The sequence below is a fragment of the Carassius gibelio genome, chromosome B14 (assembly GCF_023724105.1).
Source record: "Carassius gibelio isolate Cgi1373 ecotype wild population from Czech Republic chromosome B14, carGib1.2-hapl.c, whole genome shotgun sequence".
Lineage (NCBI taxonomy): Eukaryota > Metazoa > Chordata > Actinopteri > Cypriniformes > Cyprinidae > Carassius > Carassius gibelio.
In genome coordinates, this window is record NC_068409.1 from 12,377,315 (window position 1) to 12,392,119 (window position 14,805).

The 14,805-nt window shown below is 35.1% G+C and overlaps 2 protein-coding genes across 5 annotated transcripts in view; both read left to right on the forward strand.

The window, feature by feature from the left end:
• LOC127971720 (protein phosphatase 3 catalytic subunit alpha) overlaps positions 1-5,338 on the forward strand; it is a 43,275-nt gene extending 37,937 nt beyond the window's left edge. For all 4 annotated transcript variants that reach the window (XM_052574934.1, XM_052574932.1, XM_052574933.1 and 1 more), the window contains one exon: positions 3,531-5,338. In XM_052574934.1, coding sequence (XP_052430894.1) covers positions 3,531-3,709 — 179 coding nt within the window. In that variant the 3' untranslated portion in view covers positions 3,710-5,338. The remainder of the gene's footprint in view (positions 1-3,530) is intronic.
• A 1,572-nt stretch (positions 5,339-6,910) lies between these two features.
• Positions 6,911-12,162, forward strand: LOC127971011 (stimulator of interferon genes protein). The gene is made up of 7 exons (XM_052573750.1): positions 6,911-6,980; positions 8,035-8,261; positions 8,571-8,745; positions 9,530-9,638; positions 10,010-10,233; positions 10,707-10,893; positions 11,015-12,162. Exons 2-7 carry the CDS (start codon positions 8,035-8,037, stop codon positions 11,290-11,292), a joined length of 1,200 nt encoding a protein of 399 aa, XP_052429710.1. The 5' UTR covers positions 6,911-6,980; the 3' UTR covers positions 11,293-12,162.
• The last annotated feature ends 2,643 nt before the right edge of the window (positions 12,163-14,805 follow it).

The window sequence follows — 14,805 nt, forward strand, 5'->3', positions numbered from 1 at the left end:
AATTTGACTGTTTTTACTGAATTTTTATCCAAATGAATGTAACCTTGGGAAGCATAAGAGTCCTCTTTTAAAAACATTAACCATAAGCTTATATTGTTTTTAAGCTACATTGATGTTAATTACAAAGACTACAGACTAGAAATGAAAAATTTAATTTCTAGATAAAAAAAAAAAAAGAAACATGCTTTATTTAATGATCCTATTTGTTTATTTTTACTGCTGAGGGCATTCCTAATGGAGGTTCAGGAACGATTTCACAGACTTATGTTTTCTCCAATTTTACTATACTGTAGTCATCTCTGTTAAAAGTTATGGCTAAATTGTCTACTATTTTCAACTAATAAGTCCAAATAAGATTATGTAGCATCAAGTTTGATTATCATTTTAAATAATTCCTTCCCATAATAATATACATAATGTCATAATCGTGTCCCCACTAAAAGAAACCTATTAAATCACCCTAAATAGCTTTTCACCTCTCCCATGCCAGCCAAGCTGATCTGTTTTGCTAGTTTTAGAGTGGTTTGGGGCACTTGAGAGGCAGGGAGAACAACTAGACCTGCATAAACCAGCCAAAACCAGCACAGTTTAAGCTGTTTTTTCAGCATGGATATAATTCTTAAACATTGTAATGACATCCAGCCAACAGACAATCTCATTCCAGTAAAAACTAGATCCCATTCTTGTTTAAATCAGTATTATAAAATATGTCCTCTGTTGATAACTGTAACTCAGAGGTTGTTTAAAAAGCTAGTCTGAATAGTGTTTTATAGAAATACACATAACCACACAAACACCTGTGTCTTCCTGCTTATGCAAATGCTGGACTCTGCTCTGCTGTTCTCCACCTTTTTTCCAATGGCACACATTCTTATGTACCTAATCAGCAAAGTTACAGAATGACTCAGCAGACGACAAGAATCTGGGCCATGGGTAGGTGAGGGCACGCGCCCCTGCCTCTCACTAATGAGCCAGTATTCTTACAGCAAACACTGATCACCCCAGCGCCGCTCCTCGTGCACTCACTCTGGGTTTGGTCTGTTATGACCATGTGATCTGCAGGGATCATGTGACCTCTCTATGATAGGGTTTGTTTTTAAGACTCGTTCTAAATGGTCTCTGGTTATATCTGGTAAACATTGACTGAAAGGTCAGTGAGGGCTCTGGATATTAAATGCCATTTAAAATCTCCATACAGCAAAACTAGCTTTAAATCAATACCATAGCCTTGTGAGACTGACCTCAAGCTCCAAGGTTGTGAAACAATGAAATACACTTTTTTTTTTTTTAGAAGTGACTCTTACTTGAAACCAAAAGTTTCACATCTGAAATCCCTTCATTATGTTGTATTCATGATGACAATATAATACAAAACAAGTTGAATTAATTTCTGTGTAGAGCTTTTATTAAAAAAAAATATAATGAAATGGGAACATTTATTAAGAATTGTTTTAGGAACAGTAAAAATAAATATATACAAAATATACAGTATACAAAATATATTGTTCTTCAGAAATATATATATATATATATATATATATATATATATATATATGTGGAAAGATGTTAAGTAAACAGCAATTATTTTAATATTATTTTACTTCTAATGTAGCATTTATTTAAAAAAATAATAATAATCATTTTCATTTTAGTTTTTAGTAATTTGGTGTTATGCTTTTGTTATTTTTAAGTACTTCAAATTCGACTTATTTCAGTTAGTTTCCTAGGCAAAATGTTTTATTTTTATAACGTTTTTTTTTATGTTTTCTAATTTATTTCAGCTTTGTTTGAATGAATGGAAATTATTTTTATAATTAGTAAAGTTTCTAGTTAATAACAATAGTGCACTGTCTGTTTTTTTATATAACAGTCAAATAGTTATTAATGTTTTAGCATCATTATTCATATCAAAGTGAGTTGGTTAACTTCAAGGTTTACAGATACTTATCAAAAAATACCTGTGGAGAAAATCAGCAGCAAAAATACTCCCAAAAATCTTTTTTTCTCTCAACACACAGGGTGAGATGAGAAGAGCTTCAATTATATTTGAAACTGAAAAGCATCTCTGTTGTCTGAGAACAAACCCAAGAGAGAGTCTCACATCATCTCTGACTGTGATATAATGCACTGTGTTTCCATCAGAATGGATCAAAGTACATAAAAAATTGACATTACAAAAAAAATGTTTTTGATGCCGGTGAAATGAGTTTGTTTTCTAATGGAAACATTGACTGTGCTATTGGTCCTTGTGAGGTTTTCCAGTTAAACTGGGAGTGAAAGTGATAAGATGTAACATCCATTATCATTGCCACAGCTGTTCACTTGTACATCACATACAGTGTTGGGGAGTAACTAGTTTTTGATTGTTCTGAATTTCAGGAGTTTAGGACATAGGACATAGTCTTGGCATTGTTACATGCCAGTGTTTCCTGTCCTTGCTATGCAGTGATTTAATTTCAGAAAAAGTATTATAGCTATTAAACTATTTCTCCATCTGTTTTTAACCTCAGAACAATCTCAAAGTAAAAATAAGTGCTGATTGTGGTGGTTGTGCTTTTTTTAAAATAAAATTATTATAATCTTAATTTAAGTGAGGAGGGATTTTGAAAGTGATCAGTGTTGAGTTCTACTGTAAGGTTAACCTGCCTGGTTTAAATGTCTGAAAATGATTTAAAAATGTATACATTTAGAAAAGCAATCAAATGTGATCACCTACATTACTTTTAATAAAGCTATTCAAATAGTTTGAACTAATCTATTACATTTCCAAAATAAGCTTCCCAACACTGACCATATATTGTGTGTGTTACTGGTTGTGAAATATGTGCAGTTGTGAATTTGTGCTTATAATGTGACTATTACATGGCAGAGTGAAACCGTCGAGTGTTTGAAGAGATATCTGTGTATGAGTGAAATTTTAAATCAAACCAGATCACATTTCACTCCAATAATCAAAAGAAATACGTTTTCATAAAGAAAATATTAGTGTATGCAAAATATTAAATAAATGGATATTTTTGCAGTATTATTCACATTATTTATGTTGCAATATAATGCCCCTGAAATATTAATTCATATAATTTGTCCAATATTATAAAACAATGAATAAAATTTGAAGAATAAAAAATTACATTACAGTAATCATATTGTGAGGAAATTTGTATTTATACATAAATACATGCATTTATTTATTTAAAATAAATAGTATATTTTTTAATATTGCTGGCTATATATTTTATTTTTGATCTTTTTTTCATATTAAAGTAAAAATATTTTTTCACCTAAAAAAAAAAATGCTAAAAATGATTTTGAAGTGAAATATGACCCAGACATGTGTATGTGTGTATCTCTGGATAAAGATATATAATCATGTCAAGAGAACACTCGGTGACTGTATCCAATTTGTAGAATAATCCACTCATCTGTCTAACAGTATGTGATCATTTGTGATTTGTCTGCTTGTCTGGTTTAGATTTTGCCTATTCACAATTGGTGACTGCTCTTATTCTCTCTCTCTTTTTCTCTCGTAGCCATCCGTGGCTTTTCTCCACAGCACAAGATCACCAGTTTTGAGGAGGCGAAGGGTCTGGACCGCATAAATGAGCGCATGCCGCCTCGCCGAGACGTGGTCAACAGCGTGGGGCAGTCGATGGGCAAGATGAACATGGCCGAATCCAATGGCACGGATGACAACAGCAATATCCAGTGATTCATCTCCTCCTCCTCCTCCTCCTCCTCCTCCTGCTCCCATCCCTCGCTCGCCCCTGCTCCTCCTCCCATAATGCAATTCTCCCCCTCCCCTCAATTTCACTGCTACTGTCTATGTAGCAGATGGATTATGTGGTATATTTAGACAGAACTCCCTGCTTGACGTTCAACGGCCTCAACGACAAACACGAGACGGGCTGCGCGAAGATGATCATGCGTGAAAGTTGCATGATGGGATATGTAGTTTTATTGATATGGGGCTATGAAATGGAAATACGAACACGGAGTGCATTTCCTGTTCCTTTGTCCGAAGAGATGTTCATTTATGCGTGTTTGCACTTTGCGTGCGTGTTTGTGTGCGTGCGTGGGCGACATGAGATATATAATTACTATACGATGATGATGATGATTATGATGATAAGTAGGTTTTCACAAAAGCTTACTTTTTCTTTTCTTGGCCTGACGTGAAACATAAAACACAAGGCCGACACACTATTTATTCGAAAGCGTCGGAGCACACGTTTGCGTTTGTACGTGTGCGAGAAGCTTGTAACCATTTACTTTCACACTTCTCTTGCAGTTCTATATTTTGCTACTAGTAATCACTATATCTATGGAATAACTAATATTACACAGAATAACTTTACACTGGTTATCACGATTAACCTGCAAATAATAGAGAGGTTTGGAGTCGCAGCAACGCCCCTCATGCTGTGTGCTCGCTGTGTTGAGTAAATCCGCCGTTGTCACGTCCTGCTGCGGTTGCTATGGCAGTCTGACACTTTCCCGCCTCCTCTGGTGCTCCGGAGCTGAGCGGGGGGAAGCATTCAGTCAGCTCTGTGTGTGTGTGTCTGTGTGTGTGTATGAGAAAGAGAGAGTGAATGCGAGAAACAGGGGAGTGATTTGAGCTGAGGGATTGCGTCTGGCTGTTATGAGTGGTTTCAAACAGGTCCTTGTCTTGTGCCGGCGCACTAGACAGAACGGATTCCCAGCCACACATAATTCATGGGAGTTTATTTTGTATATAAATGGCGTATATTTTTAAGGACGGTTTTGTTATCGCTTATTTTCATGTCATTTTATTTTGTATCCAAGCTGTTTATTTATTTATTGTCTGTTGGGTTCTTTTTTGTTTGTTTACATTGCTGTACAGTTAATTAAGCTCAGATGAAGTGTTAAACCTTTTGCGTTTCTTTATCGATGTACAGAAATTATCCAGTAGTGTGAAGGAACATATAATTCTGTAAAAAGAGATCCGGGCTGCCAAAGCATGACTGCATGGTTATTTCAAATGTAAATCGAATATGGACACACCTTAACGCGTCTCACATTTTTAAGGAGAAATATATTCTGATCATTATTCTAAACAATATTCTGGTTACTTATGATTATTATTAAGAGTTCTGCTGGTTGATTCCACTTTGCCTCATCCTTGTTTTGGTTGCTCATTGTGCTTTACTTTATGAATAATGAAAACGTTCATGAGTTATTTGTGATTCTATAACTTGTATTTTTCTCTGGAGCTTCATTCTGAGCATCATGATTTCCTGACCTACAGTACGGACAGTGTGAGCATGCCCTATGGGACAAATCTCTTTTTTACTCTTGAATAAAATATGCATGAACCTTTTGGATTTTTCTGATTTATTCAACTCGCATTGCCAGCGTGTCTCACAAACAGTAAATGATAAATTAGCAAGGACATCAGCATCTCCATCAGAGTATGTGAGCGGAGTGGAGCAGCAACAATTTCCCCTCCGCACTCAGAGCATTTAATAATCACTCCGCTCCAGCTCCGCTCCGGGTTCACAATTTCCCGCTCCCGCTCCACTCCGCGCTCAGTGATACCAGAAACACCACTCCGCCTTCGCTCCGTGGCTAAAGTATTTCAGTATGTTTGAAACGTTATGTTCATAGCGTAGCCTATATTAAAATAGAGTTTCAAAGTGGCTTAGACTGTTGTGTGCAAACTTTTTTTTCCTACCACATGCCAAACTAATAACATGGATGTCAGCATTAAAAGGTATAATTACTGTATTCTGCTGTGCAAATTTTGTTTGTGATGAAAATAACAGTACATTTTTATTTTATCTACAGATCAATGCATTTCTTACAGATTTATGCTCATTCAAAATCAGATGAAGTAACACTGTAAGATTACATTTGTTTGAATGCATTATTGCGAAAGCGACTGCATGTGAATGTGCTGTAACTGTTTAAATCATGCTTTGACCCGAAAATATTCAGTAAAAGGAACAGACAAACTCCTTGAGAACTAACCTATAACTTCCCGCTCGGCTATTGTCGTCATTGTAACCTTCTGATTTGAGAGATCCATCTCTATCAAGCTATAGTTAAATATGTTTTAACGTGAATACTTGCGATTTTACTGGCCGTTGGCATGAATTGTACTCGTGATGGAGCGGTGGTGGAGTGCTCTTGGAGAGAGTGAAAACCACAACGCTCCGACTTTTAAAAAATCCGCTCCTCGCTCCTGTCAAAGTCACACCGCTCCACTCCACTCTCCGCTCCCACACTCTGATCTCCATAAAACCAAAAAAAGTGTAACATATGCTGCATTAGTGAGTGAAATCATGAAGAAATGACAAGGTCACATTGCATAAATCAGTGGATCCCCACCACATTCCTGGAGGCCCTCCAACACTGCACATTTTACATCTCTCCTTTGTCTGAAACACCCAGAACAGGGGCAAGTTCAAACTCAAACCGGTGTGCACCATTTTGCTACAGGCTCCGGTTTGAACAAAATGTTTCCTGGAAATGGTGTGCAACATTGTGCAACGGGATTCGAGATGTGTTTTATCTTGTTTGGTGGTATTAAAATTGTAATTTACATCAAAATAAATTCACAAGAGCAAGTATATTGTTTGCACATTTATTTACATAAAAGGCAGATAATTCAAATAATAAGAGCACAAGTATAGATCTGGAACTTCTATACACATTTTTATATATTTTGCTATTGTAAATGAAAACCATTATTTATCATAACCATTATTATTCACTTAAAGTGCAAATCATTGTTTTTTGTTTGTTTTTTTTCATACATATGCAGGTTTAAGTCTTGAGTGTGCTTTAAAAAATAATTTGAAACACTCACAAAACTTCAAACATGTTTGGACAAGGACTATATAGGCAACTTACTGAAAAGTGAAAGTAAATGAAAAAAAAATAAGGTGTGCTTAACTAACCCAATAAAGACAGAGCGAGAGAGAAAGAGAGATCAGAAGATTACACGGAAGAGAGAGAAGGTAAGCTTTGAACATGTGTTCAATTCAATTTCTTATCAATATTCTGATCATTTCAAATATCAAAATCAAGCAGAGTAGGTGAAGGAAAGAACAGGCATAGGCTACTTTAAAACTTTTTATCTGATGCACTAGAATTAATAGCTAGATTCAACCCCCAAAACTCACGCCACATTATCTGTAAGATAATGGCACTGGGTAATGACTGATAGATACTGATAGTGAACACAGATAAAGCCGTTTTGTTTGCACATATCAGGGTTAGATCGAGTAATTTCTGAAATAAAGCAACAGGTGCTGAGAATCTCTCACACAACTGCAGTGGGTGTTTTCCCCCTCACTTATGATTTGTGTTGTCTGGAGTTCTCCATCTATCATATCTGAAATGCAAACAAGCTCCGCTAAATTATGTTTGTATAACCAAATGAAGCTTTAGAGACGACAGTGGCATAACAAGGAGTGGCATTCATAATGGTAATTTAAAACTTGTAGTTCCCGTAAGCCCAGGTCATCTTTATGATTAAATACATTTTTACAGCTGTACAGTAGCTATATAGCCTACACCACGTTCAAAACAAGAACCAATTCAGAACTGAAAGTAAAAGAAGGATTTCTCTGAAATTTAGAAGTATAAGTATAGTTTTTTTCTCTTCACATTAATAGAAATCACAGGGGAATTCATTAACATTTATTTTTTCTAACAGTATTCTGTAGTGGAAATATTAGTGATGCAAATTACATTTTCGGAATAAAACGACCAACGGCGAACTGTCTTGCTAAATAACGATAGTTTAATAATATATAAATGAAAAATAAATAAATAAATAAAATGTAATAATGATAACATGATAATTTCATTTTAGATGTCCTTAATAATAATAACATAAAAAACAATCACATCAAAATCTAAGAAATTATATTTATAAAAAATATATAGGCCTACAGTAAATAATGAAGGCCTGTTAGTTTTGAGAAAAATCTCTCTCAAAACCTCTGTGGAATGAAAGTGCAGTATATGAGTGGAGTTAAGGAGTGGGTGTGAATGTGATGTGTTCAGATGTCTGGTGTGATGGGAGAGGACGGTCTGGTCCCCAGAGCGCGCAGCAGGCTGCCGGTGGTGTGTTCTGCTGGACTGGGGCTTCTCATGCTGCTGGTCGCTTGGCTGCTGGACCCTGCCAGGTTCAGTGATCGAGCTGGAATTATCATTTTTTGCATCACAGTTGAAACGTTCATTCACAGTATGTGCTTGCTTGCAGAGGAGTGGCTCTTCCATTCAAAGCAAAGGTTAGAAAACAATTTCTATACCATGTATGTCCTTATTTTATGCAATTTAATTGCAGAATGTGAAGACACGTTATCTTCACTCTTAAAAGTAAATATTATAAAAGTTTTTTTTTTGTCCAGCAATGGCACAGAAGAACCAGTTTTGATTCCTCAAAGAAACAAAGCATGAACACATGTTAGACTGCAGCCCATAAACATCAAGCCCATAAGACTTTAAGTTCATCATGGAAACAGGCGCCACAAAATGAATAAATAAAAAGTTTATTCAAAAATGTATTGTTTCAATTTATAATATGCTTTTTTTCCTAGGTATCATGGCAAAATAAATAAGATCTTTCAGGCTTGCTTTAGAAGGCATGTCGTTCTCGGAATGTGTCCAATATGCCTGCTAGTGTTGTGGAAAATTTCATTCTCTGGAGAACAGAAGAGCACCATTGCCCTCATGTGTGCCGTTTCCCTGTTACTCAAAAGCTCGGGGTTTCTGGTAAGATTCATCACATGCCAGGAAAGCAATGTTTACATCAGATGATTATATGAATAATATTCAGTATATACTTGTTCAACTGTTCAGTTACATGCTAAAGGAACAATATGCAGTGTGGCACAGCCCTTTGCATTCTCAGTGGTTTTCAAGTGGTCTACACAGTTGAGTCTATTCGGATGCTCAAAAATATCAGATCGTCACACTCATAAAGCACAGTTTGGAAGCTAAAAGACATTCAGTCTTGATTTGAAAAGCTCCACTTTAAAGATAAAACACACCCAGTACTCATTTAACACAAGAAAATCTTTCAGGGTACACTGCATTATATAATGATCAGCTTAAGGTGCTGTATAATCTCAGCTTCACGTTTGCCTTCACAGAGACTGGTGGGATTTATCAGGACACCTGATTCTGATTTGTAATACTGATATAAATAGCTCAGAGATGTTAAGAATACCCCGTAGTTTTCTGATTGCAGTTTCTCTCTTCAGTTCAGATTTCCAACTAAAACCACATCTCATTTTTTATATTTATAAATTGCTATTAATATTAAATATTAAACAATGTCATCCTCCACGGCACCTTGGTTCATTACTTGTTCATACATACAGGGTTACTGTGGAAGCTAAAATTCCCATTCCAGCCATACCTTTATCTCAATTTCCCTTTCTTGTGTTTGTATGGAAACATAGCTGTGGATGATCAAAAAAGAAAAAAGAAAAAAAAAGTGCAAATTAAACAAGAAGGCCATATATCAAAATTGTATATTTCTGTGTTTTTGCAGGGCCCTGCTCCGGTTGAGATCTCAGAAATTTGTGAAATGAAGAAGATGAATGTGGCACATGGTTTGGCCTGGTCTTTCTATCTTGGCTACCTCAGATTTCTCCTTCCAGGTACATTCGTCTGCACTCTACCTGTGAGACGATACTTGTTGAGGCCTCTAGGGGACAGTAATGAGACAAGGTTAACTCAAAGGCTGCTCACTAAACAGCTGGATGAATTAATCATGCCTAGTTGTAACTTCATGTTTCTGTTGTAACCGAAAATTCTACATTTAGTGCACAAACTAATTTTATGTTGGTTTCGGGTCATGGTAGTCCCTGATCACTTTATCCTTTAAGATGGAAGTGTACACAGTCATCATAATTTCAAAGTCATGTTTCAAATGTGTAATTAAATTATGACCCTGAGCTTTAAAACCATCTGATCATTTGAAAGATTCTGCTCACTTTCTATTTTCACGCTTCTGTTCTTTCACCTGCAGATTTACAGAACAAGGTGATTCAGTACTCCTCCACCAAGGGGAAACTGAGCTCTCCGCGTCTACATATCCTTCTGCCCCTCAACGCCAGGGTTCCAACCAAACCTGAAGATGAGGACACTAATGTGATCTTCAGCGAGAACCTCCCCGAACTGGAGCGGGACACAGCAGGGGTGCGGAAACGTAGCTACAAGAATAGTGTCTACAAGATCACCCAGGACAGAGAGGTGGGCTAATGCTGATTGCTTATAATTGATGTTTATAAAGAAAAAAAGAAATCATTGCAAAAATATGATATACAGAGAATTCAAACTAGCACCAGTGTATCCACTGATTGAGAGATAGATGTGCCTGCTAATGCATGCTTCTAGTCTGGACTTCTCTGGTGGTCAGGAATTCCATAGTTTTAAGTAGGCTATGTGGTAAGGTTATATGCCAGAACTGATGCAGAGGTTTGCACGTCATTAAATATATAGTTCTTTTTTGTTTTTTTACTGTAGTAGAAATATACTTTGACGACCCACCTGAAATACTAGACACCATGCAGCATACTGTTTTCAATGAGGTGCATTGAAATAGCAGGGTTGGATGCATAATATGCAAATTAGGATGCAGCAACACAAACATCTCCTTGTGGCTAAAAGCTGCAGTGGCACTGGAAATAAATCCAAGGTCATACCTTCTCTTTGTGCTGCTGTAGACTTTTAGCTGTGTTCTGGAATACGCCACACCACTGCTGACGCTGTATCAGATGTCCCATGAGAGCAGTGCAGGGTTTGGAGAAAACGAACGAAAGCAGCAGGTCCTGTTGTTCTACAGAACGCTCAGCCAAATTCTGGAAGATTCTCTCGAGTGCCGGAACCGTTACCGGCTCATCCTGCTCAATGGTCAGAATTTCATTCGAATTAGAGTTTGAAATAGACTTTAAAATGGTATCTGGATATAATTCTATGGTTTTCTCTTACGGTTGTTTATTTCTATTATATTTCTATTTTATTTCTATTTCAGATGAGCACACAGGTGACCCTCATTACCTCTCCAGAGAGATCATCCAGCACCTGAAACAGCAGGACAGAGAGATTCACATGAATCCCATCCAAGAGCTACCGAATGAAGTCCATCCTGTTCCAGAAGAGGGTCCGATTAGGAATTTTAATGGTGCGCATCATCCAGAAGACCCAATAAGCAATGACCCCACCCTCATGTTTAGCCAGCCACATTCCTTAAGATCTGAACCAGTGGAGACCACTGATTATTTTAACCAACCTAATAATGCAACGAGATGAGGCTGAATCATACAGTGCTCTGCATGAGATCATGGTTGCTTGTGTTCGGTCCTAGAATTATTCAACAGACCTTGATGTAATAATAATATTTAAGAATCCATTAAATCAGCTGTTCATTACCAGCCTCATTTTCTCTGTTTCCTCTCTGTCGTGTCTTGGTCTGTAAATATGAAAAATTATCTACCAGCACTCAAATATATGCTCATGACACATTCACACTTCTAGTGTTATTTTACTTTTAGTATTATTTTTGTTTTAGTATTTACTTTATTATTTTAATAACACTGGCATTTTATTATTTATTTTTATGTTTTTGTTAACCCTTTAACTGTCAACCCGTCCCGTATACGGGACACCTACATTTACTTCACTATATTGCAATGAAATCTAATCTAATCTTGACAAACTATATTGGAAAGGTCTAAGACTCCCAAATATATATTTTACCAATGTTTTTTGTTAAAAATTATGTAGGAAAAGTAATAGATTAATTTATGACAAGAGTGCACCCTCAAAAATCTAAATTATAACAGGAGTTTTGACCTTTGTTTAAAAAAATAAAAATTTTTCTAAATCACATTTTAGAAATCATCAGAAATTATATATTGACTGAAGACTTAAAATCTCAAAATTCATCCTTTAAAACCCTTTTTTTTTCAATCATCAGAGCCATATGGATCTTTGAATATGTTGAAAGATATTGCAAAACACAGGACTTCTACTTAAAGATGGTGAAATTGTTTTAGATTTTACAAGAAAATAAAATGATTTTTTTTTTCTATTGAAAAATTATTGTCTTCATATATTCCTGTGTATGCTTTTTCCCGTACTGAAGAACTACGTATTCTCAATAAATGCTGTTGAAAAATTCCTTGCTTCTTCCAGTGAAACAGCTCTCTTCTGACTGACTGTTTTACTTTCCATGTCCTGTGGCAGAACAATTACACTGAATGAGAGAAACAAGTGTGAACAAGTCATGATGACGGAGGTGATGCATAACACATCCTTTAAGCTGAATCACTACACTCACTATAAATCTATAAATCTAACATTTATCCACAGATCTAATGTCTAATCCAGTCTAGATAGGCAATTTAAAAAGATCTATTAAGTGCTTACTCTGAAGCTGAGCAATTTAGCCGAGTAATATTTTTTATGAAGTAATATACTAGTCCATCAGGTTCCTGCAGCTGAGCTGATGTAATTCGGCACTCAAATGATAAATGAAAACTAGAAGTTTTTAGGTTTATGGCTGGTTTGATCATCTTTTTATAGTGAATAATTATGTTTGAAAATGACTGAAGGGTTTCCTATGTAGTGGTCCATATATGCAGCTGATTAAAAGAGCTTGTCTATCAGCTTTTGATTTGACAGTGATGGATGAACTATCACGGGTTTCACTGTCTGTTTGTGATCAAAATCAACAAAGAGGAGCTGTGAACTGGAAAGGAGGAAAGAACTAAAATATTTCAAAACATATTGTTTAAAAAAGTCTAGTCTAAGGTCACATGAATGTATTGTTTTAGCAGCTGATTCAGTGAATACACACAATCTTTTTCTGTATGTCACATTAGGAAAGCACCCCATGGTCAGAGGTTTCTAGATAGTTTATTCTTCCTTCCTCGTTCACCCACTCATTGAAACATATACGAGATCTGTGATTCATTTATTCTCCCTTAATTTAGACAACATAAGTTCTGGAAGGATCTTCTACAGAAGTCTCTTCTAGTTCCTCAGTGAATTATCTTAAGATGATTCTCTACTTCTGTGTGCTTGAGTGGGGCGATGTGACATCACAGTGCAACCGGTTAGTTAATGACAGAGAACAAAGGTGAGGTCACGAGGAAAAGTCCCTCGTCGTGACTCAAAGACAGACAGACGGCAAACAGACCGTTGCTAATGATGCCAGTAAAACTGTAAAAGCACTTTCTAGATCAAACCTGCAGCAGATCAGACAGACTTAAATCACAGATCTGCTTTCTTTTGGTTTATATTGTGGGATTTACTTCATTAAGACATTTCTGAATGAAAATTTTCGGTAAAAGAAACAGGTAAAAAGGTTCTGTTTGTTTATGAATTCAATGCAATTTGAAAAAATGAGTGATTGTAATTGTAAGAGTGTAAACATGCTTCCTGGTTCAAAGAGAAGGCTGCTGAACTGGATTTTACTGACCATGTGTTTGTCTTTCTGGTCATGTGAGTCTCACCTGTGAATAATCACATCTAATCTCACACTGTCTGAATCACTTTCTGGAAAATACATTTTTAGTACAGCACACACTTGTTCTGTCTATCAGCATTTATGTGCATTGATAAATTATTAGGATAATATATGTTTTTAAGTTGTTTTTTTAACCAAGGGTCTAAAAAGTAATATTCCCATAATTGTCTGTAATAGGCTATAATTTGAGAAACTACATGTAAAATAATAAATAAATAAGCTAGGAAGCATTGGAAGGTAGATTTAAGATTGTGAAAAAAAAATAATAATAATAATATTAATATTATATTAATATATATATGGCTGCTATGGATGAAAGTAGTTTAGTAATATTTAAGGTATCATATTATTTTAGAAACTACATGTAAACAAACAAATACATCATTTAATGAATAAATGTATGAATGAATAAGCATTGCGGAACTACTTAAGTGAATTTCAACAACATTAAAGTTTGATTAAAAATTGTGGATAAAGAAGCAGTAAATAAAATAAAATAAATAAATGGGGGGAAATTATACAGTATAATCATAATTATCTGCTACAGAAAGTAGTTTAGTAATGTTTATGAGCTCATATTATTTGAGAAACTGCATTCAAACAAACAAATAAACAACCAAATAAATACATGAATATTGTAGGACTACTAAAAGTTTATTAAGAATTGTGGAAAAACAAGTAAAATACAATAAATAGCCTAAACAACAATAATGCTATAATATTCCCACAATTGCCTACTATACTGATTAAAGCAGTTTAGCCATGTTTATGACCTAATTGAATACATGTAAATTAAATAAATAATAGTATAATACATATTGTGTTTTAAATATTAAAATGATTAAAATAAGAAAAACAATAGGCTATAAAAATAGGTATCTGCATGGTAAGCAAACAAACAAATAAAACTTAAAGGTGATTTAAAAATTTGGGAAACGAAATAGTGAGCAGCCAGATTATTGTAAAATATATATTAAAAAATCCATAATAGAAATATATAAAAAGTAATCCAAAAAGTTAATGTCCACATTTATTTGCCAACTGTTTGCTTAATATAATGTCTATATTAATATAATATAATATAATATAATATAATATAATATAATATAATATAATATAATATAATATAATATAATATAATATAATATAATATAATATAATATAATATAATATAATATAATATAAACGCAAGAAGCCGGTTCGGTTGCACGTACTCACGGCGTCTGCTCAGATGACATCATCTCTCTCGGGATTGCGTTATGTAGCCCAGCCCACAAACTTCAGCTGATGCA

Bases quoted from the DNA above. Each gene is read 5' to 3' on its own strand.
- LOC127971011 (XM_052573750.1), top strand. From the start codon at position 8,035: ATGTCTGGTGTGATGGGAGAGGACGGTCTGGTCCCCAGAGCGCGCAGC. The intron at 8,262-8,570 runs GTTAGAAAACAA...TTTTTTTCCTAG, and splicing joins CTCTTCCATTCAAAGCAAAG to GTATCATGGCAAAATAAATA. The intron at 9,639-10,009 runs GTACATTCGTCT...TTTCACCTGCAG, and splicing joins CCTCAGATTTCTCCTTCCAG to ATTTACAGAACAAGGTGATT.